General features: G+C 37.6%; 1 protein-coding gene and 1 long non-coding RNA gene across 2 annotated transcripts in view; one reads left to right on the forward strand and one right to left on the reverse strand.

Moving 5' to 3' along the window:
- Positions 1-1,828: 1,828 nt before the first annotated feature.
- Positions 1,829-18,322, reverse strand: LOC108428974. The gene is made up of 4 exons (XR_005130097.1): positions 18,246-18,322; positions 5,450-5,579; positions 3,934-4,284; positions 1,829-1,893 (listed from the first exon to the last, which is right to left on the reverse strand). It is a non-coding gene; the product is annotated as an uncharacterized LOC108428974 (long non-coding RNA).
- Positions 17,626-24,704, forward strand: part of dpyda.1 (dihydropyrimidine dehydrogenase a, tandem duplicate 1) — a 166,847-nt gene continuing 159,768 nt past the window's right edge. Inside the window, exon 1 of the mRNA XM_017700381.2 lies at positions 17,626-17,948. Within this exon, the coding sequence (XP_017555870.2) occupies positions 17,910-17,948 (39 nt within the window). The 5' untranslated portion in view covers positions 17,626-17,909. The remainder of the gene's footprint in view (positions 17,949-24,704) is intronic.

Consider the following 24,704-nt stretch of genomic DNA (forward strand, 5'->3'; position numbering starts at 1 on the left):
ACAGTCAGGTCACTTTTATTGCCAATTCACTTCATCCCTAAATGAGCCTCTCTATGCAGAAATAGGACGTTTGTCCTTGATCGTGCTTTAATGTAGAAATGTTCATTAGCTGGAAAAACTTTGCCATTCTTGTGTGCAATATTTTATATGATCTAATGAGAGAAATATCCTACCCACACTTCTGTAATAGCTTAAATTAGTCATTATACAATGAAAAAAGGTGAAGTGCTTTTTATTCTCAATATTTGGCATTTGTATCATGTAACATTTGGCAATCCACTAGCAACAATGAAACTACTTTGTGAGCTCTTGCTGTTAAATTACAAACTATTACATTACAACAAACATGTTTACTTAGTTTTATTGAGTCACAGTAAACGTAAGCGATTAAGAGTTACAGTTCCTAATTCATCTTAATCTCTAGAAAGTAGTTTCATCCAAGTATTGTCCTGAATACTTTTTAAATGCATCTGTTTATCCTACTAGTGTAATGTGGTCTTGTATGGTCTTCCCATTATTCCACTCCATTGGCTACGGTGACAAATCCAGTGATGTTTTCTGGTGTGTCATTCAAATGCAAAGCAGGGGCATCCAGACACTTGCCCCAGACTCTGTTATCTACAGAGTCTCAAGACACTGCCTTTTCCTCGCTGATGTATGAATGGCTTTGCCGTCTGCAAATAGCAACAGAGGAATATGCTTTCCATTATAGCACCGTGAGGGCTGCTTTGAGGGTGAAAGAAAGAGAACAGGAGAGAGAAAGGGGGGTTGCATATTCAAGGTCTAATATTAATCGCTGAACATGCTGTCCTGCAGGCTACTAGAATGATCTACACTATAGAGTGAGTGTCAGAGTCTGTGTCCTCCCTCTGACCCTGCTTGCATATTTTTCTATTGCTATTTTAATAGTACTTTGTTGTTACTATATTATTACTACATTATTACCCCAATATAACTAATATTAAGCATGGTAATAATCATATAATTGTTTTATTTGTGTATAGCATCTTTTTAATAATTTCAATACATAAATAATGAACAAAACAACTGATTCACATTTAGTGTCTTTGCTGTCATATCAACACCGTTTTTTTATTTTAATCATTTGAAAAATGCCATTTGTCTTTCACATAGTGTGAACAGTTCAAGAAAGTATAATCAACAGAAATGCTCCAAAATTATCTGGAATAAAATCTCATTACATTAAAAACTAAAAACATTTTTTTTCAGTCTCCTGTAAAGCTGCCATTTTGGAGATATGAGGTTTTATTACAACAGTAATTACATCCATCCACTTATGTTACTAAAGAATTATGAATGGTTGCATATTCTTAGCATATAGTAAACTAATTCCAGGTTTCCACCAGATTTGTATATTTACAGCATCGTGCAGCCCCTTGTCATTCAGCACTGTTGTTAGTGGTGCTCATACCAACTGTATGAATTTGATATGACTCATAAGTGCAGCCACTTGTCTGGCTCAGCCATTGACGCCTATGGAGAAGCACAGCAAGTGCACAGAGAGGAAGTGGAGAGCCCCAGTCAACTTCCATGTGCCACCATGACTCTCTTCATTGAGAGTGAACTCTGCCTACACACACTCTCTCTGACCACCCTGCCACCAGCACTCACTCTTGCACTGGCCTCCCAGAGCTGGTGTCCAGTGCACCATGAGGCAGCTTTGGTGACTCAGCTCAGCAGGCAGCAGTTTGGAAGCAGCTTATTTAGTGTTGAATTATTGATGATGCATGAGCATGTTCTCTCAGGCTGAGACATTATGGCAGCTAATCTTGATGTTCAACGCTGACATCATCATCGCTTTCTGGGTGTGAGGGAGGCCTGGTCAGCCTGCACAGATGGAAGCCGCCAAACACACAAAAGATGAATCCAAGCCTAAGGAAAAAAGTGTTTACTAGGACAAATAATAATAATAATATAGATGTAGAAAGTTTTGTGTACACTCTTGAAAACAAAAGTTTGTTGGCTTGGTTGAATGTATCTAGGAAAAACATTTGAGGTGGTACAGAGCACTTAGATTATTTGGAGGTTCTTTAAAATTTTAAAAAGGTTCTTCACATTCACACATCTCAGTACAAAAATGATTATTTAATCTATTAAAATGTGCATCATAGAATCCAGTGTTGTTGTTCCAATGCATTTCTATCCAAAGCATGGCATGCAAAACATTTGGCCCTCCAAGACAAAAAGATTGGGCACCCCTGTTCAGGGGGTCCTTTAATGATACTTTGAGAAGGGCAATAGACAACAGTCTTCAGATGGGGAAGAAATATAAGACTTGTTTTTGGGGAAGAAATTCTACCGGTGATTTTCTCATGCACCTAATGCTTCAGATGTTATTCAATGTCATTTTTTAATGAGCAAAGTTACATTTTCAATAGAGTCGGGCCATGGGCTGTTCTTTAACAAATTCCAGAGGGACGCAAGTAAACTAAACCTTGTGCATGTACATAAAAGTTGCACCATCTTTCGTGTTCCATTAAAAGTCATAATTACAGGCGAGCGCTTTGTCATAATGAGGGCACGACAAAACGACACTTCACTCTCTACCAGGTTAAACACCGGCAGATGGAGACTGTCGACGGCTTCGTTTGTGAGCAGAATTAATTAGCAGCCACGGCAGCTGACACATCAGTTTCACAGTGACCTGCAATTAAGAATAACACTTCATTTTAGAGTATTTGCATGGGACGGCCGTCTTATTGGCAACGGCCCGAGCTGCTTGATTTATAATTAATGCCTCTTTGGTCTCTGTGGTACAGTGGGAATAACGTGGAGGTGTGAGGACGGCTGTGAGGAACGGACAGAGGGAGGCTGTGCACAAACATATGAGTAGTAGCTGATGTCTTTCTGATACACTGTGTGTGGGGTTCACCAGAGGACAGAGTGGGAGTGAGGGGAATGGTGGTGGGTGGTGATGTGTGTTTTCTTTGTCCAGCAATGCAGTAAGGCATCTGAGGCAGGGCAGCTGGATAAAGGGGAGGAAATGCATTTGCTCTGCAGCTCCACCCAAAGTGCAAATGTTGCAGGTTATTTCCATGAAGTTTCATCATGGTAGCAGCCAGGACACTCCACTCTCTGGTAATCTGTTGTTCTGCACCAGAGTGCTGTTTGCCTTGGCAAGAGCGCCCCGCAGCCCCAAATACTGCAGCTTTTGGACTGCTGTGTATTGGAATTGGGAGTGTGTGTGTGTGTGAGAGAGAGAGAGAGAGAGAGAGAGAGAGAGAGAGAGAGAGCAAGAGACAAAGGAATATCAGTACATCTATGTGAACAAATACATTAAAATTGCAAATGTTTATTGTAGGTAGTGCCGTATTTATATATTCAACTAATCACCAATATTATGCCACCATTTGGCCTATTGCAGAAATCAATATTAACATAATTAACATGTTCATGTAACAACCATGGACCTTGCAGGTATCTTACTGTGATAGCCTGAACTTCCTACATCTATAATGATGTTCTGTTTTCGTACTTGCTGTGTGGTGTTTGGGTTTAATAACAAGAGAACATGACAAAAACATGAATTATACTGCAAAAGTATAAGAAAAGTAAACCCCCTGAAGTGAAGTGGTGAAATATCAATGCGCTGTGAATGTTGAATCAACTCCATCTAGATTTTTGTTACTGTGCTCTTTGTTAATTAGATGCCATTTTTATTGCCAACAGCCTGTGGGGTCCCTGGCAGACTGCTGTAATGATATTTGAGTCTATAAATAAAACATTTAAACCCACGATTAAATCTTGTCTGACCTTATTGGTGTGTATTGCAGCCACAAGGCCAAAAAAGAAGCTCCTGGTAATAACTACTCGTGGAAAAAGTGTTAACATTAAAATATGCTTATTAGCCTGCTTCTTGAGTTTTGAAATTGCAGAATTGAAGGCTTGGCTTTGAAACGAGTCCTTTATTACCTGGGATGCTTGCTTTTTTCACTGAAGAAAGGAATACACCTGACTTCGGGACTTCAAGCCATTCCTGCACCCTTTATTCTCTGCAAGACGGGAGGAGAATGTCCTGCTGTGGCCAGCTAGAGCGCCAACCAAAATTAATGATGGAGTGCCATCCTGGCGTCCTTAGAGTTGAACTCTTGCAAAGTGCGGCATGGACATGGCTCCAAAGCATGGAGGAGGCACTCATTTTGTAACGAGCTCTAATCCCATTGTTTGATCTAATTATCCAGCTTGTGCGGCTGTGCTGACGAAACCGATGAGAAACAGCAGATCAGGCGGCCTCCGTCTAACCACACAGACATGCTAGAGAATCTGCAGACAGACAGACAGACAGACAGACAGCACAAAGGAGCTGAGCGCTGAGGCTGTGGCATAGAGTCTAGATATTATCCAGGTAACAATGAGAGATTACATCATATCAGCTGGCATGAATTCTTCAAGGTTTCTTATTGATTCTCTTAGCAGCCAGCGCTATTGTCCACGGTGCAGAATGGAAAGCCATTGAACTTAAATGGTAAAGCTGCTATGACAGTTCAGGGATTTGAAAGACACTCATGAAGAAAGAAAAGGGGTCTGTGGAAGGGCAGCAATAGAAAGTGACCAATCATAGGTGCGCTAGATTCTGTTCCTCATGGACTGAGTGAACTTAAGGATGTGCCTGCAGGCTCTAAGAGTGCTGATTGGCCTCCATCCACCCAAGCATGGGCTATCCCACAGATCCTGACCAAAGGCATTGATGAGACAGAGAAGCTCACAGGGCCGATGGAGGTGGGTATCGACCAGGCCGGGGGGGCATGGACTCACTCAGGACGAGGGGGCACTCACTCTGGACTGAGCAAATCAAGGTAATTGTGAAGGACCGAAGGCGGGAGATCGATGACTGATTACTCCAGTGAAACGCAACATCTGCTCGTGCCACTCGCCGCCAGATCGCTTTGATAACATTTAATTATGTCAGGGGTCAGTGGACCAATTAGATTACAGCTCAATTATTCCAGAAAATAGGATTGATAAGCCAGAAGAAAATAATAATTGATTTGTAAGTCTGAATGTGGAGGTATTGTTGAAGGCTGGTAGATGTAAATGCAAAATTGTTTGCATGTCCTATGACATAACTCTGCTCTTTGGGCCTAACTAATTTGTCTCATAACCTTTGAAAGGCATTGGCATGCTATAACATGGGCAAAAATGGTTTATTACATTCATTAATAATGAACGAATGTGTAAAAAAAATGCATGTTCTGTGTTTACGATAATTATAATAAAGCATTCCACTCTTCAGACATATCAAGATGTATAGGCTATTTTGCCTCACTCAGGTTTGAACAAGAATATATGAAAATAATTTCTTGGAAAACAATAACACTTTAAACTCTTTATTTCCTAGGTCACATCTTCTGCTCCTCCAACTATACAATGTTTTTTTTTTTTTCTTTTTTGGGGGTGGGTTAGAAGAAGCAAAGACATACACACTCACCCATACACAAGAGGGGAACAGGCTGCCCAGGTGGGCCGGGACAAAGGCGGCTCAAACACACAGAGACACAAAGGGGAACGGCTCACCTGCTGCGGACATGCCAGCTCACCCAGTCTCTGATTGGATCAGCCTACTTGATAGGAGAGAGAGTGAAAGAGAGAGACAGAGAGAAAGAGAGAGGGAAGGGGAGGTTGATGACAGTTCCCTGCAGAGGTGAAACTTCTCAAAGGCATCGAGAGAGAAGATGACACTTCATCCCCCATCATTTGATGGGATTCAGGGCGGGTTATGGATCCTGTCACACAGCCAAATGAAGTGAGGGGAAGCAGCCGCATCCCTGGGCAATTTTCCACCCATAGTCTACCAGTAAATATCATCCATTATTGATAGAAGAAAAAAACAATTCAGTCTTACCAGTTTTAAAATGGACATTTCTCTAAGGAACTTGCATTAAGGGGTTATGTCACTCACTAGCATTTAGTCAATTCCACAAATTATCACATGGCTCAATGTAGCCAAAGACTTTATCTTCCATATAATCTAACAACCTATGTTATATAATGAAACAATTCCTACGCATAGCATCCTCCAGTCAGCGGTGTCTGTGCCTTAGTCAGGGTTGGATGCTGTATGCAGTATAGGCCATGATGTTTATGCTCATTATTTTGCAGTTCAAAGACAGAGTGCTGCCTCTACACCATTGTTCACAGCAGTGTGTGACTCTAATGAAGGCTGACACTTGGATGTCTAACACTAAACACATGATAAATAGAAATGAAACATGCAGGCTCTGTAAAACAAAAAGTCTAAATGTTGTTTATCTTCCAGTTAAGTAGCCCTGTTCTCATCTCTCTGTTCAGTTCACGTTTGTTATTAATTGTATTTTTTAAGCCAATACTTCTATATCAAATACTTCATTAATGATATAAGCTGACTGAAGTGCTTTTTTTTTCATTATAGACATTGCTTGAATGTCTTTCAAATTTGCACCTCTACATTTTGAACTTGCTCTGATTGCATCATGCTCTAGTTAAAAGCAGACCAGATGAGTTTAAACTTTAGCTTTACTTATTTGTGCCTGTTCGCAAAATAAAATAATACTGACAGTAACTAAAAGTATCTCCATTATGTAAGGGTGGGCTTTTCTGAGTATCTCAAAAGACAGACTATGTAAACAACAACAGAAGCTAGAAACAACAACAAGCAGTAATGGCATAATCTGCATGGCAGCAAGCAGCTGATGGAATGTCAATATATCATGTTATTTAATTTATTATTATTTGTCTTCTAAATAGGCACACACCAAAATTTAGGCTAAATTTAGGAGAATTTAGGAAATTTTCAGCCAAAATTGCATTTTTGTCCAAAAGAGAAAACAAGTAAAATTGTGATAAAAATGATGATTAACATCACCATTTCATGGTTTCTACAAGGGACATCAATTAGACTATTGGCTTTAAAAATGCAAATAATAACAAACAAGAAATGCACAAAGAAATGAAAACAGACAAACTTACCACTCAACACATTTCATTTCTATTTATCATATGTTCAGAGTGGAACATCCAAGTGTCAGCCTTCATTTGAGTTACACATCGCTGTGAACAATGGTTTGTTGCAGGATGGTGCACACCCAAGTAAAAAATCTCATTTTTTAACCGGTTATTCCTCTACAATTTAAACAAAATGCTTCTGTTTCTGTGTTTCACTGTCACTTTTCAGCATTTCCTAGCATGCGTTGCATGCTGGGTATTTTACCTGTTGCTCCACTGCTTACTGCGGTGGACAGTGCACCATATAAGACTAGAGAAAAAAAACTGCCCCTAGAGCAGCTAGCTACTTTTCAGCCATGGTGATGCATTCAAACATGAACAAGCCAGCATAAGATTAGCCATATATTTTCAGATTCTTTTCTTCTGACATTTTGCAGCTACATTAACTACTTTCATCTAATTTCCCAGTAATGTTAATGCTAACTAAATGTTAATGTTAATTGCCCATAAACCGGACATGAAAGGAGCTCAAGTGTATTAAAGCCAGCTAGCTATGTTAGCTAATGTGAATTAACACTAGTTAAGCATTTCCTGCTAAAGGAGAAGAATGTGTTGTGGTACATGGCACATATATAGGGGCAGATTCTGAAAGGAGACAATAAAGAAACACTTCATTTTAATTAATCTGTTAATCTCTTAGATTTTTTATTTTTAAAGATGGAGATTTTACTTCAGGTACTCGGTTCTTAATGTATCACTGAGGACAGAGTTACCCAGAATTCTGTGAAGTTGAGTTTCTTAATTACCTTTTTTTTCTCACTTTTCATCAATTTCTTCTTTCTTTTTTGTGTTACAACATGTTATCTCCATGCTGAAAGGTAGGACTTGATGTTTTTGTTTGCCATGATGGTGTTTAGTGTTAAATTTTTTACAAGTAAAATTTGTCTTGGTGATAAAAGTAAACAGGTGGTGATGTTAAGCTTCGCAGTAGCTACCTGGGCTCTCAGTATTACTTGTAAGGCGTTGTTCTACTGTCAGTATATTGTATATTTGAATGCCACAGCCACAAAAAATGTATTTTGTCAACAATACCTTTGTTGATATCACAAAATCTGTGGGTTGCCAATAAAAATTGATAAATTGGTTGCCAATAATAGCCAACCAATATATTGGTTGGATTCTAGTGGGGGATAGGGAATATTTTTCTTTTTTCAGTTGAAGGAAACATATATGATTTTTTTTTCTCATATAAAACTGACATTACTGAATGGTCTGTATATAAAGTGAAGGAATAATTCTGTATATACACAGAATATGTACTGTAATTTAACAGAATTTTCAATCATTTTTCTTTATTTTACAGTGCACTGTAACCTACATACTGTCATTTTTAAGTTGTTTTTATAGCCTGTTTTAAAATGTAGCATTACTGTTTTGCTGGTGCACTGTGTCTGTTTCATCTGTTCACAAGTCTCAGAGAAACAAACCACTGTGATCATGAAGATGCCTACAAGTACCATAATCTTATATTTTTGTGATAACATCCACTTTTAGTAGCCCGAGGTGCAAAGTCATCTTTACCACTACAAGGTTAGACCGGCATTAGCAAATACTCATCAACATAAGCAGACGACTTGGTCGTTTTCACAGTTCTGAGTAGTACTGCAGAAAAGAGCAGCCAGATTGTGAAGTGACACATGAGAAAAGCTGCTTTCTAATTCTTCCTAACTCATTTCTCCAGCACAGCAGTTGGAAAGTAATGCTACAATCTCAATCTTTGAACTCAAGACTGTGAAAATACTGTTCAGAGGATAGATGGGTGCTCGTTGCACATGGCAAAATTCAGAGACGGGTATTAAACATGTAGACTATTAAAAAAGCTAGATAAATGACTCAATTAGTTTGATGAAGTCATGAAATATGCAATGTAATGAAATTTGTATGACCTGATTAGAAATGTTCCCATTTCCAAGTAATAACGGGAAATTATTTAAAAATATGCAGAGAACTTCAGTGACCCAGTGAAATGCAATCTAAAAAAGGGAATAATCACATTAAGGTGGAGATTATTCTCAACATGTGAAATGGACATTGGGGAATTGGATTTGGCATGCTCACATATAACATAAATCCTATTTGAGGGTAATTGTTTTAAATACAATGTCATGTCATGTGTTTTATTTCACACGCTACACTTTTAGGCTGAAGAAATAAAGCACGTTGGATTACTGTATCAATGGTATAAATGTACTGTCATTTTTATAGGATTTCCTAATATTTACATTCCCATTCATTTACAACTACACAAAAAAGGTACATACTTTACAGTAAGTGACCTCTATGCCTTGAAACCACAAAACACAAAATGGATATCAAAAGATATTTTTATAATAAAGGTAAAACCTAAACCTGTGCCGATATTATACTTCATCAAAAAAGATTAATGATGTAGTCATTCATTTATTTAATTTGTTCAGCGCTCATATATCTGGGGGAAACTACTTGCTGTGAACAAAATCTTTATTTTCTTTATTTGAATTTCATTCCAGATGCATGTAAACACAATTAGACTCAATTTGGTAAATCCATTTATGCATGATCCCATTAAGACAGATAAAGGATATGTACTTCTACAACAGAGGTACAACAGCTGTAATCTCCATATATAGATGTATAAAGATATGGCTAATCTATTGACTAATGGGACTTGGAGGACATGGGGAGAACAACTCCACAAAGAAAGGACCCTGGTTCTCCGGGAATCAAACCAGGCCCTTTCTTGCGGTGAGGTGACAGTGCTACCCCCTGCACCACTGTGTCACCCAGCATGGAAACAAATGCAACAAATATTTAATAATATTTGAATATCAATATTCAATCATTTAAATCTTTGAAAACTGCTAAGCCATTCCAATAACATTTCTATTATTAAACCAAGCAGCAGTTGTAATCAGTTTGACAAGAAACAAGAAACTAAATGCTATCTATTCAGTAGAAAGTGCCACATTTAAAAAAATACAACTGTATGCAAAGTTTGGGTGAGCCTGGTCAAATACAAATGTTTGATTTTCTAAGTGAAAAGAAGTTTAGATATTGTAACGGAGAGCGAGATAGCGGATGCATGTGCGGAGGTAAGCGACTTTTATTGAGGGCAAATCCAAAGTCAGGGTCAAGACGGTCCAGGGTCGTAGAGCCAATACGGACAGATCGTTTGGCAGACATGACATTCAAACTATAAACAGGTTCAAACAACACAGCAGAGATTCAAACAAACATCAAACATAGACCAATACACCAGACGAAGACCAATACAAAGACCAGCAAAGACAAAGTGCAAACACAGGGCTTAAGTAGCAAAGGGACAATGAGGGACAGGTGAAAACAATCAGGGGCGGAGTCACAAAACGAGGGGGCAGGACTAGAAAAACCAAAACAAATACACATGGGCTAAACCAAAACAGAACACATGGACAGGACTGGGAGGGGCCAATCGTGACAGATATTCTCTACACTTCTGCACATTACTGCTGAATTCAACATCTTAACATGGAATTATGGCATACAGAAATTCTGACACATTTTATATATATATATATATATATATATATATATTTTATTTTTTTTTTTTTTCCCCAATATGTTAAACTCAGCAAATAAACAGAAATTGTGCTCTAACATTTGCAGGAAAATTGAGTGTGTTCTCTGAACAGGATGTGTTAACTTATTTTCACTTAGAAAATCAACAAAGCATATAATTTCACCAGTGGCGTTCAAAGTTTTGCATATGACTGTACTGTCAAAACCTACGGCTACAGTGATTCACAGTTTCACAAACTGTACTACACTGAATCCAATTAAACAGGACTAAATCTGCTTTCTTTGTAATTAGCATGCAGTTAATCAGTTTCAGTACTGACAATATCCACAATGTGCTCGGAAATGCATACTGTGACATAATGTGTTCATGTTTTACATATTGAGAAACATGACTGAGACATAATTTACATAATGAAACATGATTCTGATTCTTTTTTAAATTTTTTTAGACAATTTAAAAATTGAAAATCAGATACTGTTTCCTCTGCTGTCCTGCACTGCTCATCACTGACTCATTCATTTTACGCTACTTGTTGTGAATATAATTGTTTTTTTTTATGGTCTTGGTCTTGACTCAGACTTGTGTCCAGGTCTTGGTCTGGACTATTATAAACTTTACATTGAAATTTAACAGATGATCTTCATCTTTTCCACAGCAACTTACAACAGTATATGAATGTAATTTTAGAAGTTTTATTAAAGAGGTGGCAAGCCATTAGTTATCAGCTATAATTCTAATCTGACTGATAATAATAATTAAACATTCTCATTACCATATTTGGCTGACTGACACTTGGTGACTTCTATGCAGCCTGTCACGTTTTTTGCTCAGAAAACATACTGATTTCCATAGACTAAGGATGTGTACCACCACTAAAGGTTAAATAAACACAAGTTAGAGATACCGGTCTTTGTAAATCAGGACTGAACTGGCAGCACACACCCCGAGGCTGTACACACAGATTGACAGGCCTCATGTGCTAAATTTATGCTGCGTCATCAAAAAAGCAGCAGGACCAGGACCTAAGAGTGTGTCTCTGGGAAGCTTGTAGTGGGTGGGGGATTTAATATGAATTAATCGATTTCTGACCCATGTCTTAACATTGGACAGGGAAAAAACATCAGTCCTTTCTAAAATGCCAAGTCATTCACTGCCAGAGAACAAGAAGGAAACTTTACTCAAACAATGGGAATTAAATGGATGAAAATAGGTTAAATCAGGTCAGAGATGCAAAATGTATGAAACTACAAGCTTTCAAAATTTCAACAATTCACAATTTCCTACATGGAAATAAAGTGCTGCAGCAATCTCAGAACTGAATAAACAAAATCAGTAAAATACTTGGCCAATCAACAGTGTTGCTCAATTACTTTGGATGCTCGCTGTGAATACTTAAGGTTTGTGAATGACCATAAGTGCATGCATGGGTGAAATAGGTTACTTGCATATATGGTTTAAATAAGTTCAAATTCAATACTTTATTGCCACATCACTCATAAAGTTGTTAGGACACTGCTAACTCAAATGCTCTGACTTGTTCTGAAAAGACAGCAGAAAGTATGTACTGCTTCTAAGCACGGACATCTTGGACTGAATGAACTGAAGTCCTTTGTTCGAACAGTAAAATGTATCATGTAATTTATCTGTTATTGTTATCTCTGCACATTCAGGCTCGACTTGTGAGTTGTAATCAACACTCTTTACAACGTGCATTACAGGAGCTGCTTAAGAATGAGACAGTATTGGACTTGAGGATGCTTCAATGCAAAGGAGATCAATGCATTGTGCTTTTTGTGCTAGACCACACAATCACTGCCAATAAGAATTTTCAATGTTTTAAATATTTGCCAAGTAAAGAGGACACTGTGGAAGAAGCCACCACTCACAAAGATATTGATGAAATGGACTTTAAAAAAAAAACCCTGCAAGATAAATGGGTGATGAAATGCATCTGCACAGCTGTTGCACATACCAGTTTGAATTCTGGCACTTCCCAAAGACACTCCCTAGCAAACAGACCACTGAAACTACCTATTCAATCACTTTTAGAGATTAAAGGGTGTACTGTGTACTATGAGAAAGTCCTAGGTAGCCATAAAAAACTTTAAAACAATTTATTTCAACATTTAGAGTGTTTTTGCCAGTAAGAGCACTATATAACTTTACAAAAACAAACATAGTAGGGAATTAACAACACAATGTCAATAATTTCATTGTAACATATTGTACTGTAGCATTGTATTGTGGCTAGTATATTGGCTTGGTGCTAATGTATTAGCACATTAGTTCAGGGTATTAAAAATGATAGCTTTCGTTTAATATATGCTGTAGTCTGAATGGATCCCATAAACCTCCACTGTGCAGCTCTGAAGTCTCAAATATTGCACTTATGATGTTTAATGTTGTAATAAACCTCAGTTTGAAACGTTAACATATTAGCATTTTCAGGATCCTCTTATTTTTGTCATGTTGACAAAAAATTTACTGAGACACTCGTATGTTATGCTACAAAAGATGTGAAATGTTTAACCCCTGCTAAATACAGCCAGAAGTTATTAATATCTTGTTTAGTAGAATACAGTTAGAGGAATATAGGTTTGGTTCTTGACTTCTTGCTGCACTCCAGCTATTGCACAGATCTGTTAAATTCTGTAAGCAGCACATCTGATTAATTTAATACTAATGTAATGATGCCTGAACACTTTCTTTGAAAGGGTTAAGCTAATTTTCTCACACACAAACACAAAATATTGTTTATTTAACTGATTCTAGTGTTAGTGTTTCTTTAAAGAAATGACTGCTGTTAGTTCAAACAAAAGAAAAAGTAACAAATAAATTGCTTTATACATCATTTTCTCCAATTGCTTGTAATGCATCTGATGTGGACTGATGAGGAAGCTACTACGGAAGCATATCACTATCAAAATGAAAATGAAGATGCAATATGTAAAACTGAAATATATTTACATGTTTCCAGTCATTTATGCAATGTATTTATGCAAAACTGTGATTTTAATTTGATATTTGGTATACTAGTATTGACATTTCATATACACAGAGATTTAGATGCTTATGAGTAGCTTTATTTAAATTAAAATGCATTTCCAGAACTGCATATTTATAGTTAGTGATTATGCAATAATTTTGTCAAAATTGTGTTGAAATGTAATTTATCTTACATGCATTTTACTCTGTAATAAAGCATTTAAATTTTATTAACAAGCTAAATAAAGATGGCAAAATTAAACTGTAAGTAGGAAACAGCAACTGTCCTTTTTGTCATTACATATTCTCACTGCTACTGAGCTCATTCTGTGGCAAAATACCTTTGAAAAAACGACTGCATTGCATTTTCATTGTCATGGACTTCTCAACCTGTCAATCATCCCATAAGGGAAGAAGCAACCGCAGGCTACAGCTGTGGCAGATAGCGATTAATCCAGCATGGAGGGCTATTTTCTAACTTACCTAGTGAGCATTACATGTGGATATTTTGCTCTGTTCCACTTTATCTGTTACCAAAAATGATTTAGTTGTAATTGTACTGGTACACATAGACATGTGTAAATCACACAACCTGCTGGTCACAGTGGGTGAGTTGCCATCAGTCAATGTACTGTGTCAGATTTGAATTGTATTTAACTAAAGCGTCTCTAATACTATGTTTTTGCTGTTTTTAAGATTAGTATTACAGAAATCGCTGGAATTTGTGTGTGACACAGTGAGCTGGATCATGTTACCCAGCTGGTAAATTCAGCATTGAGCTTTGTTTGGGAATGTAGCGTTAGCTAGCATTAACAATGGCTTTTAGCTAGCTTAATTCTGCAGCCTTCCATGTAACGTATTAACATTTGAATACATCCACCTCTGATGTTCACTCTAGATGTCCCTGCATGGCACAAACTGGAATCTCTATGTCCAGCTTCACTTTCAGCCAGTGTGCTCAGTTTATGAAATGAGGCATGTTGGACAAGTTAGTTTATTTTTCAAATTTTCCATTCCACCTTAAACGGTGCTGCTGTAACATTTGGGTGCATTGAGGCAATAAAGACAATTTCTGGAAATTTAGAAAAAGAAGCTGGTGAGAAGTTCAGCCCCATTTGAATTAACCAGAAAGATAAAGCAGAAAATGTTCATTAAACACTTTCTCATGGGGTCATGTACTTAAGCCATAAAGTATCACAAATGGTTGGACATCTATTCTTCACCTCATCTGCTTATGCAAGAGTAGCTGTAAACTCTTCAACTGCCATGTTTTTTAGGTAAAGCCTTTTCCACTGAGTGTATTGTTGGCCCCACCATGAAGGGATGATTGACAGGTTGGGATGTCATTTTACACTTGAATTCTGCCCTCTTTCTAGCATGGTACTCTCTCTGATAATGTAAAATAAACGCATTATTAGAAAGTGAAAGTACATGTCGATAAATTACATTTTAATGATCATTTTGACACAATTATTGCATAATCACGTTAAGCACAAATATGCAGTTCTGGAAATATATTTTCATGTAAATAAAGCTACTCATAAAACATCTACATTTCTTCATAAAGGAAATGTCAATACTAGTATACCAAATCGCAATTTAAAATCACAATATTAAATTTCATTTTGAGCTCAACATTGTATACATGAGAGTGAAATATAAAGGCAAACTTCTCCATTTGCCAAAGGCTATTTCTCAAAAAAATAAAAATTACATTTTCATTTTAATTTTGATACTGATACGCTTTCATAGGCTACCACAGTTGTGGTTAATGTAGTTAGCTTGGTCACAGTGATCAACTTTGCATACATTTTGAGCTGTGACACTAAGCACCACATTGTATGAGTGACATCTTGTCAAATTAAAATATCTTAAATCTAATAAATATATCTAATATTTCTTTTTAGGAGACTGTTGTAAGAATACCATACAATTATTTAAAAGGCCTATATCATGTAAACCGAAGTTTCCTTGCATATTTTTAAATAAGTTTGATGAAGTATGCAAACATTGTTCAAGCAACATATTTACATATGTAGAGAATATAGCAGTCTGGCCCTGTCCACTTACACTGACCTTATAAGGAATATTTTAGTTTTTTGAGCTAGGCGCAACATAGGGCACCCAATCAGAATGGAGATAATTTATACACATCTGTCTTAAAGGCACAGTAAAAGAAGCTGCCTGATTCAGTCAAAGATGAAAATGATGATGTAAAAATTAATTACAACTGTTTTTGGTACATAATATGTTATAAGTGGATATGTCCAGAATCAAGCAAATTTATCAGACAACAGAATAAGGCCATTTCTCAAGATAAATTTACTTAGAAATGTCCAGAAATAGGTTGGAGAATCTAATAATGTTCTTCAATGTGATATATTTTAAATATACTGACTAGATTTAAAATGTTTTAAATTGCTAAGATGTTTTTCTTTGCAGTGCATGCATATTTAGGCATAATGCATATTGTTTATTTCAATCTTTTGATATTTCATCCATGCTGACTTCTTCTGCCAGTGAGTAAGGGCTCTTGCTCTTTCCTCATAAAGAGCTCGCAGCAGCTCGTAACCCCGCTGACATGGTTAATTCACACAGAAACGTAGCGAGCTGTTGTGAGAAAATCTGGATTAGCCTTCTCTCTCTGCAGGCTGTCCCTATTATTTACTTCTCAGTTATTTAAGACTTTCCTCAGATTGCTTTTAAAATCTTTCCACAACTTCTGTGTTCAGTTTTCTTGCTATGTGTACACTAAAGCAAGGGAAAAACATGAAATGTGAGACATGTTTTAGGGAGACAGTGGCTGAGCAGAGAGTCTTCAGAATTTGCCTCCTTTTTTTTCTTTCTCTCTCTATAGCAGATTTAGAATCTTGATGTGCTGAGAACAGAGAATGTTCCCTGCATGTCTGGACCCTTCCTGGTTTTATTAGTGCTTTTAAATTCCATACATATGCAGACTTTGTAGGCTGTGCATAAAATGAAAAAATAATTTTTCCAACTTTGTGATTTTTTAAAAAGATGGCATATTGACATCAACATCGAGACGATATCAGGAAAAAATGCTCTATTGATATAGGGTTAAAAAAAACCCAAAAACAATCCAATCTGATCCTGTCACAGATCTAGCTTTGAATACTGGGATTTCATGTTAACTGTGTATTTTGTCTTGTGGGGTAGCCGTTTTTGAGCGATTTGAGCACGACAGCCTAATTTTAGAATATCATATTAAAATTCCAAATATTGAATTCCAAATATTTTATTATATATATATATATATATATATATATATATATATATATATATATATATATATATATATATATATATATATATATATATGAGTAAATAAATGATTAAGATGTACATGGTTCTTCTATTGTTGCAAGCTTGACATAATAATAACAGTTGAGGCCTTTTTGATGTATATTGGACCATTTAAAAAAAATCAACCTAAAGAACAAGTTCACTGATATCATTGTGCATCCCTAGTAGTTTTAAAGGAGAATTATTGGATTGTCATCAGTACTGGTTGATATGGGTTTCAACACTGGGTTCAGAAAAGAAAAGGCAGCATCTGCAGCAACTTTTGCAACCACCAGTCCACAGAAGCTCTGCTGACAGGAATGACCAGTATTACATGTTTTCCAAGTAAAGTACAGAAGCATGTATAGACTAATGTTACTAGAATGTATGTTGAATAAAGACCACCAGAGCCAAAAAGATTAAAACCTGATGGCTTTGCTTTCTAATGGGAACTGTCTTATTGGTTACCATATCAACCCATCAGAAAAACACAGACACCATTAGTGACTATCAGACACCACCAGGAACCAATACAAACTTTCAATAGTTTGATTTTTGACAGGGTGAATATGTGCAGAATGAATCAGATTCTCCGTGATCCATAATGAAACCAGTACAGTAGTCTGCATCCAGTCATCCTGACCACAATCAGAGTGGACAGTCTCATATGTAACACCCCAAAGTTTCCCTGCCCTTTGTGCTCTCCTCCTTTTCTAGCCCCTTATCCCACCATCACTTTGCTCCCACAGCACGTTCCCCTGCGCATGAATTAGCTAGCGTTAATTTCCAGTCAGCTTGTCCCCCGAAAGCTAGAGTTTCAAGGAAGTAAGTGAAAAGCACTCGTGCACAGAGATGTGTGTGTGTGGGTGTGAGGGGTGTGTGTGAGAGTGAATGTGAGAGGTGTGTGTGTGTGTGTGGATCAGCCTCCCCGGACCGCTGCAGCTCTTCAGGCTGCGGGATATCCAACAGGTCACTGGACTCTACACACACGGCTCGCTGTCGCTGTCGTCGTCGTCGCGGTTGTAGCCTCTCCAAACGAAAATAAAAGCGTCTCTGTGTTTTGGTTCCGCGCAAAAAGAAAATGGCTAGAATGCTGAGCAAGGACCTGCCAGATATCGAGGTAGAAACACTCCTCTATCCTTTATCCTCTATCCCTGCTCCACAAACAACAACAATAACAACACTGCAGCCATTTCAGCCTCGCCTTCTTCGTAGTTATATTGTTGTGTTGACGTACGTTTATAACCTGCTGTCCTTTAGTCGCTGTTGTGATTCAAAAACGCCCTGTGTAACGTTCTATAACCGTTGCAACCCACTGCTTCTTCTGAAACGCTTCTTCATGCACCTGGTGTAAGTTAGTGGTGTACTAACGTTCATATTTGTCGTTTTAATGTCAGGCTCAGTGCTCGTTACCTACCGCGTCCTTAACTTCGTCCTTCTTCGTGGAAAGTTAGCCGGTTGGGTAAAAGTTAGCCGCTGTGTGTTGTGAGAAACGTCAGCGTTGGTAAACACTGCTGTCACAGTTGACTTGTTTAGTTCTGACGTCTGGATTTGCCTTTACTGCAGGCTGTGGCCGGTATTTTTTCTCAGTTTTTCGAAGAAAAGACACTTTTAAAGAAAGTATGTGTTTACATGAAGAGCTATGCCAAGCCGTTATGATGCTCGGTAAAATCCGAGTAACGTGTTTTAGGCTATGCCATTATGAGCTAACGCTTTAATAGCCTGATACAGTAAGTATTAACGCTGATTACTGACAGTGTTACAACCGTAGTTATTTTTACATAATCAGTACACATAACCTATATAAGCTAACATTTTGTTATTAAACTGGTAGAGATATAGCTCCTCCCAAGTGAGCTGCTGTTCTTATTATGTTGTGCTAATGCAGATTTCCGGACTGTCAGTTTGCACATTAAAGCATTTCATAACTATTCCAGACACGTGAGTGTCACATGTTCTTTCCTTCTCTGTCTTCTGAGAATTGGAGGAGTGGGTCTAAGCCAGCCTACCTTTGCGAGTAAATGTAGCTGCTTAACTACAGGAAGAGCTGAGAGTGTGAACGTGCTTGAGCAGAGCATGGCTGGACTGCACTGTGGCCATTGGTGGAATGTGTATCACTGTAAAATGAACGTCAGTAAACTATTGCTAAAGAGTTAAAAATTAACAAGAGACCTTTACCTTTACCTTTACGTTCCAATACACATGACCCTTTCACCACATGCTGTTGACTGAGATTGTCAATCAGGACATGTGGTCATGCTTGCTTGCCAAGAGCTTATGTAGAAATGATCTAGATGATGAACTGTTGGACAAGGTTTTGTAAATGTACTGGTTGTACTGTTTTTTTGACTGGCATCTAGCATGAGCAAGTTAGTAATATAAAATTAAAACTTAGGAGTAGTTATAAATAATCTGAGAACTTTGCCTTAGAATATCATTCAAATACTAGTTAAAATCTTGGTTAAAAACTCCAGAAAACCATTAACTAGGCAAAGACAGCAACAACATTTGATTCAAATAAAATGATCTCGTAATCTGTTTGTGGGTCTTTGTGAAAAGTTGCCCTCTGTTTTACTTTTTCTGCCACATATTGGTCTCTTCATTAGACTAGTTATTTGAGTAGATCGCAGTAATTCAAACTGACCATTGTCATTTAAGACGTTGTTAGGTTTCACAATCATATCACAAGAAACTGAATGTGTGCTTTCATCAATTAGGTTGTGGTTAGGGGTGGGCAATGTGACGATATTCATCATTATCATGATAAACTGCATCACAATATGCTTTTCTGTGTTTACCATTATTTTTCATTACAAAGTGAGAATGTTTAACTGGATTTATTTCAGCACAGTGTGTGAAATGTTGAAAAAAATCATTATACTTATTTTGATAGTATTTTAAAATTGGTTTAATTAATTAATGTTTTTATTATCTGCTACAATTTATCAAACCTTAGAAAAATTTGATATTGTGATGCCTATTGCATATTGTGTATCATGATAATGCCTTTAAATATTATAATACAGTAGGGTGCAGTGTTGCCAAAAAATGTATTCACAGTGTATATATATATATATATATATATATATATATATATATATATATATATATATATATATATATATATATGCAGACACACACACACACACACACTACTCACAAAACGTTAGGGATATTTGGCTTTTCGGGATTATATCATGAAATTAGGTTTTCTATGGGATTCAGGTCTGGAGAAATTGCAGGCCACTTCATTTGAGGTACCCCAGTCTTCAGCAACTGTTCCCTAATGATGCGACCTTGATGAGCTGGAGCATTGTCGTCCATGAAGATGATATTAGGCCTGTGTTGTTCATGCAGAGGCACAATGACTGGATTAATGTTGTTATTCAAGTAGTATGGGCTTGTCACTGTACCATTCACAAAGTGTAGGGCAGTTCTGTATTGACTACACACACCTGCCCACATTGTAACACCACCACCACCTCCTTGCTGTTAAGCTCCTTGTTAGAGAACAGGAAGTGTGCAAATAGTACTGAAACATTGAAGAGTTGGACATGTGCGCTCAGAAGTTTAGAGAAGGTCACATTAAGTTCACCTGTAAAGGTTAGAGTGCATTTTAGGTTCATCCTGAAATATCACCTGAAAGCCAAATATCCCTGACTTTTAGTAGTGTAGTGTATATGAAGCCCTTATAGGCAAAGGCATAAATAAATATCTAAAAAAAAACTAGTAATTTTTGTTGAATAATAAACTGTTACAAATTTTAATGTATTGTTATTATGCGCAGAAACTACTAAAATGATTCCTAAACCTTCAAGGTCATTAAAAATAAAATATGAATATGCATTATTACACCTTGTTTCTTGTTCCTAAACTTTGCCCCTTCTCCCACTACCTGCACGCTATCTCTACGTTTTGTGAGAAGAGGCAGAGCAGAAACAAAGCTCTTATTGCAACTTTAATAATGAGAAATGTTTTGTTGTTCTGACACTCTAAAACCAGTCACTCAGTTTCACTCACTCATATTTGAGCCTTTGTCCTCTACACTTGCCTCAGTGTAGCGCACTGAATGTACACGATCCTGAATGTTAATGCTCCTACAGGCTGTAAGGTAGGGGGTAGGATTTGCTCTAAGATTGTTTTTTTAGCAGCAGTAGCAGGGCAGAACCTTTCGAGTAGTCAGGTTTACACAGTATAAAACAGATAAACAGTTCCTTTTGCCCCACTTTTTTCATAGTTCAGACCACATCTGTCCACACAATGTAACACTGAACATAACATTGCAAAATAAGTCAACCCAACCTCCTCACGGTGTGCTATGTTGGCCAGTTCACTTAATACAGCTTGCTAAAACTGTCTGAATAGTCCGCTTCACTGATGACCATTTCAGTCGGCACTTCGGCCCAACTGCGCTCTGACTGTTTGCACAAAATACGTCCACTTCATGGAACTTTCATTTCAAATTAAAAGCCCCCTGCAGAGCTTTGTAATTGCAACTTCATGACATTTCATTAAATTCTGAAATACATATAGCAGAAACACTGAAATGGGAAATTTAAACAAGAAATTTTAAAGCCAGCTTTAGCTTTGTTGAATTTCTCAGGTCATGTCTCATATGTATGTTTGTACACTTGTGTCTCGGGCCATCAGACACTGGTGAAATTTGGAAAATATTACAATCATTCATGCTTCGCTAGCAGCTGGTCAACAGCTTGTTTCATGCCCAAGGTCCTGACCGAGGCATCGTCACACGAAGCTGACCGGGTTAGGCAGCTTGTCAGGCGGTATGAGAGGAAACAGAATTGTGGCCATTGATCTAGTGTCCGTTTTAGGCCCAGAGAACCAGCCATTCCTTTATGTCAACATTTGAAAACAAAATGAACTACTAGATGTGACAGACTAGACAGCAGGAGGTGATTGAGGGACTGCTATGTTTTCATTTTTATGTTAAACGTGACTGACAAATCTGTGAACTAGCCACTCAGCTAAGTGGGATAACGTTAGCGTTGTCGGTGTTCTATGATTCTATGTTGTGTTATTTGCGCTTATTTGAGGAACACTGGTATAGTGGTTATGACAAAACTTATACATAGGGGAGATTTTGAACTGGCAGACTGTCATGAAAGTATATTTTTGCCAATAAAAGAAAGCAGAAAACGTTTTTGTCAAGACTCATCATGGGTCTTAGGGAAACAGCGAAAGTTCTAACTGGTGCTATAACACATTTAGACAGCAAAAATGAGTAATGCTCCTTTATTTGAACCTGAGCCGTGTCTGTCATCAGTTGGGAGCTTTTAAGAATAGACCACTCAAAATCAAGAAAGCTTTTGATTGAATCACAGCAATAATAATAAAATAATAATATTTTAAAATAGACATAATATTGTTTTAGCTGAATAATAATTTGAAGAAAAGTCAAAGTCAGCCTTGCATTTGTGCTACATCAAAAAGCCTCCAGCTACAATGCAAAGGTCTGTTAGTAGCTCTAAGTGCAGTAGGGATATTCTTTGATGCAATACAAAGCAACTCAGGCCAGAGTCATTAAAAAGAAAGAGGGGTGAATACGCTCCACAGTGGTCCAACCAGCATGGTTGCAAGAAAGATCTGATAATATATGCAGAGTCTATGAACAGCTCCATTTTTGTAAGATAACAATCTGTACATGTATTCTGGATCAGTTTTAGTAAGGAGTAGGACATTTATGTATACAATTAAAAGTGCACTCTTGAGTGCCGGATAACACTTCAAGTGCAGACATTTTACCAGCTGCTTAACCAACATCTTTTGGTTGCAGAGAAATCTCTATTTTTTTGCACGGCAGATTACAGCCCACACTATTATGTACTGATAATGAAGAGAACAAAAGTAAGACTACAACCTATTAATACAAAATAATAATGTGGTACTAAAAGCCGGGTTTCACACATAACCTGACATCACATAGGCTAGTGGTATCAGGTATGCTTATAAATTTAGCGCGAACTGACAGCTTGATTAAAAGCAAGATATGTTCGTTTCCATGCCTCGACATTACTACTATATTTATACTGTCTGTGCATGGAACAGGGACCCTATAAAAATTTGACATGAATTTACAGAGTAAAGCTGGTCTGTTAATCTATTAGAATAGTCTTTTTTGCACATCATCGTTGTTGAGAATTCAACCTAAAAAGTAAATACTCAGGAGGCGTGAGGCAAGAAAAGGATTAGAATTCTGAATAAATCAGACAAAAAAAGGTGAGATCCTCAATTTAAATTTCCAGCTGCTAATGTTGACGCTTCATAGATGTATACACAAAAATGAGACACACGTAATCAGTATTATTGTATCCAGAAGCAGTGGAGATGCAGGTTATTCTGATTGAAGCAAACTGTCCAGTATGATGCATGAACGTGTATTTTGAAAAACGTGCAGTTTCAAATCAAGCACAAGAGTTCCAAAGGTATCAAAACATTCAAGATTGTCTTTTACCATTGCTAAAATTTTAGACTAAGCAATTGTCACACCTTATTTGTAGAATTCAGTTCTATTAATTATGTTTATTAGAGTATAAACTGCTGCATTTGATTTCAAAATGACTTCCCAATTTTGTAATCTAACAACAAAGGCTTTGAGCTCCTTCTTACACAGCCTGCAGTGAAAGTGTGCCCTTATAAATACAATTTTATGCACGCCATTTAAAACATTTGCACATGGTCTCTCACCTTTACAGTCAGGTTCATTAGGGAGTGTAATGGTGTTGGTTACACAGCGGATGATGGGAGATGTTTAGCACTTGTGCACATTGCAAGGCTCTCTGGGAGTTAATATGAGCAAAGATGGCCTGGACTCCGTGCTGGGCGACTCTAATGCAACCTTTATGGAGAGCAGAGGGAAGTAAGTCAAGCCTTTCATTAGCATCTTTATTCAGGAAGTAATGACAACAGTGACGTGACCTTCGGCTCCCCACTGCACTTAGGACCGGGACTAAATGACTCCTGTCTGCCATTGAAAATGGCTTTCTAAATCTCATAATAATTGCCATCTCTGGAGCAATTAAATCCTCCATTTTTCTGCAGTCCTGTCAGATGTCTTATTTTAATATCCAGCCGCACTTCTGAAAGCGCTAAATGTGGGGCCCTTTTGTGTGTGCGTGTAGATTAATTAAAATCCTCCTGGATCGCCATTAGAGTTCATTAAAAAACCCACAGCAATACAGCATTTAAACAAAGAGGTATGACTCCTCTGGCAGACCTTGGTGCCACTCCAGGGCTGCTCGCTCAGTAGACGTCTGGAACATTGACAGGAGATTGCTCCAAAATAAAATGCAAATGGAATATTATGGAAATGTTTGGTCACTGAAAAGGCTTGCATGTCGTTGCTAATCACCAAGGCCGCTTGTGCTGTTTTTCAGTCCTACATGTGGTTCACATGGTTGGTGGAGGGAGTGGGGGGCTCACTTGCAAACTGCATTTGCCTCATCATGTTTACACATTTAAGATGGCAATTATTAAATGCTTTCTTTGTTGGGTATTTCATTTAGAACCCAAATATTTAGTTTAGAAAGAGCCAACAAGACTGGACATGTTCTGAAGTCCCTAATTAACACATGCCTTGCTGATTTTCATCAGCCATTGTTTTCAGCTGATACTTGTGCGTTTCATCTGTCAGGGAGCTGACCATGGTGCCAGTTTGTGGTTTGTATGCAGCCCACTCTGCTGAGTTTAGTATATTGATGCACTGGCGTCATTTTGGAGGCGCACAGGCCAGCACCTCATGCTAGTGGCACAGAAAAGTAATCGCACTCCTGGCAGAGTTGGGTCGGATTGCTCTTTTAATCAATCAGAGCAGCAGAGATGAGCCCACGGCCTGTCACGAAGTTGTGCTTGCCACTGA

The sequence above is a fragment of the Pygocentrus nattereri genome, chromosome 3 (genome assembly GCF_015220715.1).
Source record: "Pygocentrus nattereri isolate fPygNat1 chromosome 3, fPygNat1.pri, whole genome shotgun sequence".
Lineage (NCBI taxonomy): Eukaryota > Metazoa > Chordata > Actinopteri > Characiformes > Serrasalmidae > Pygocentrus > Pygocentrus nattereri.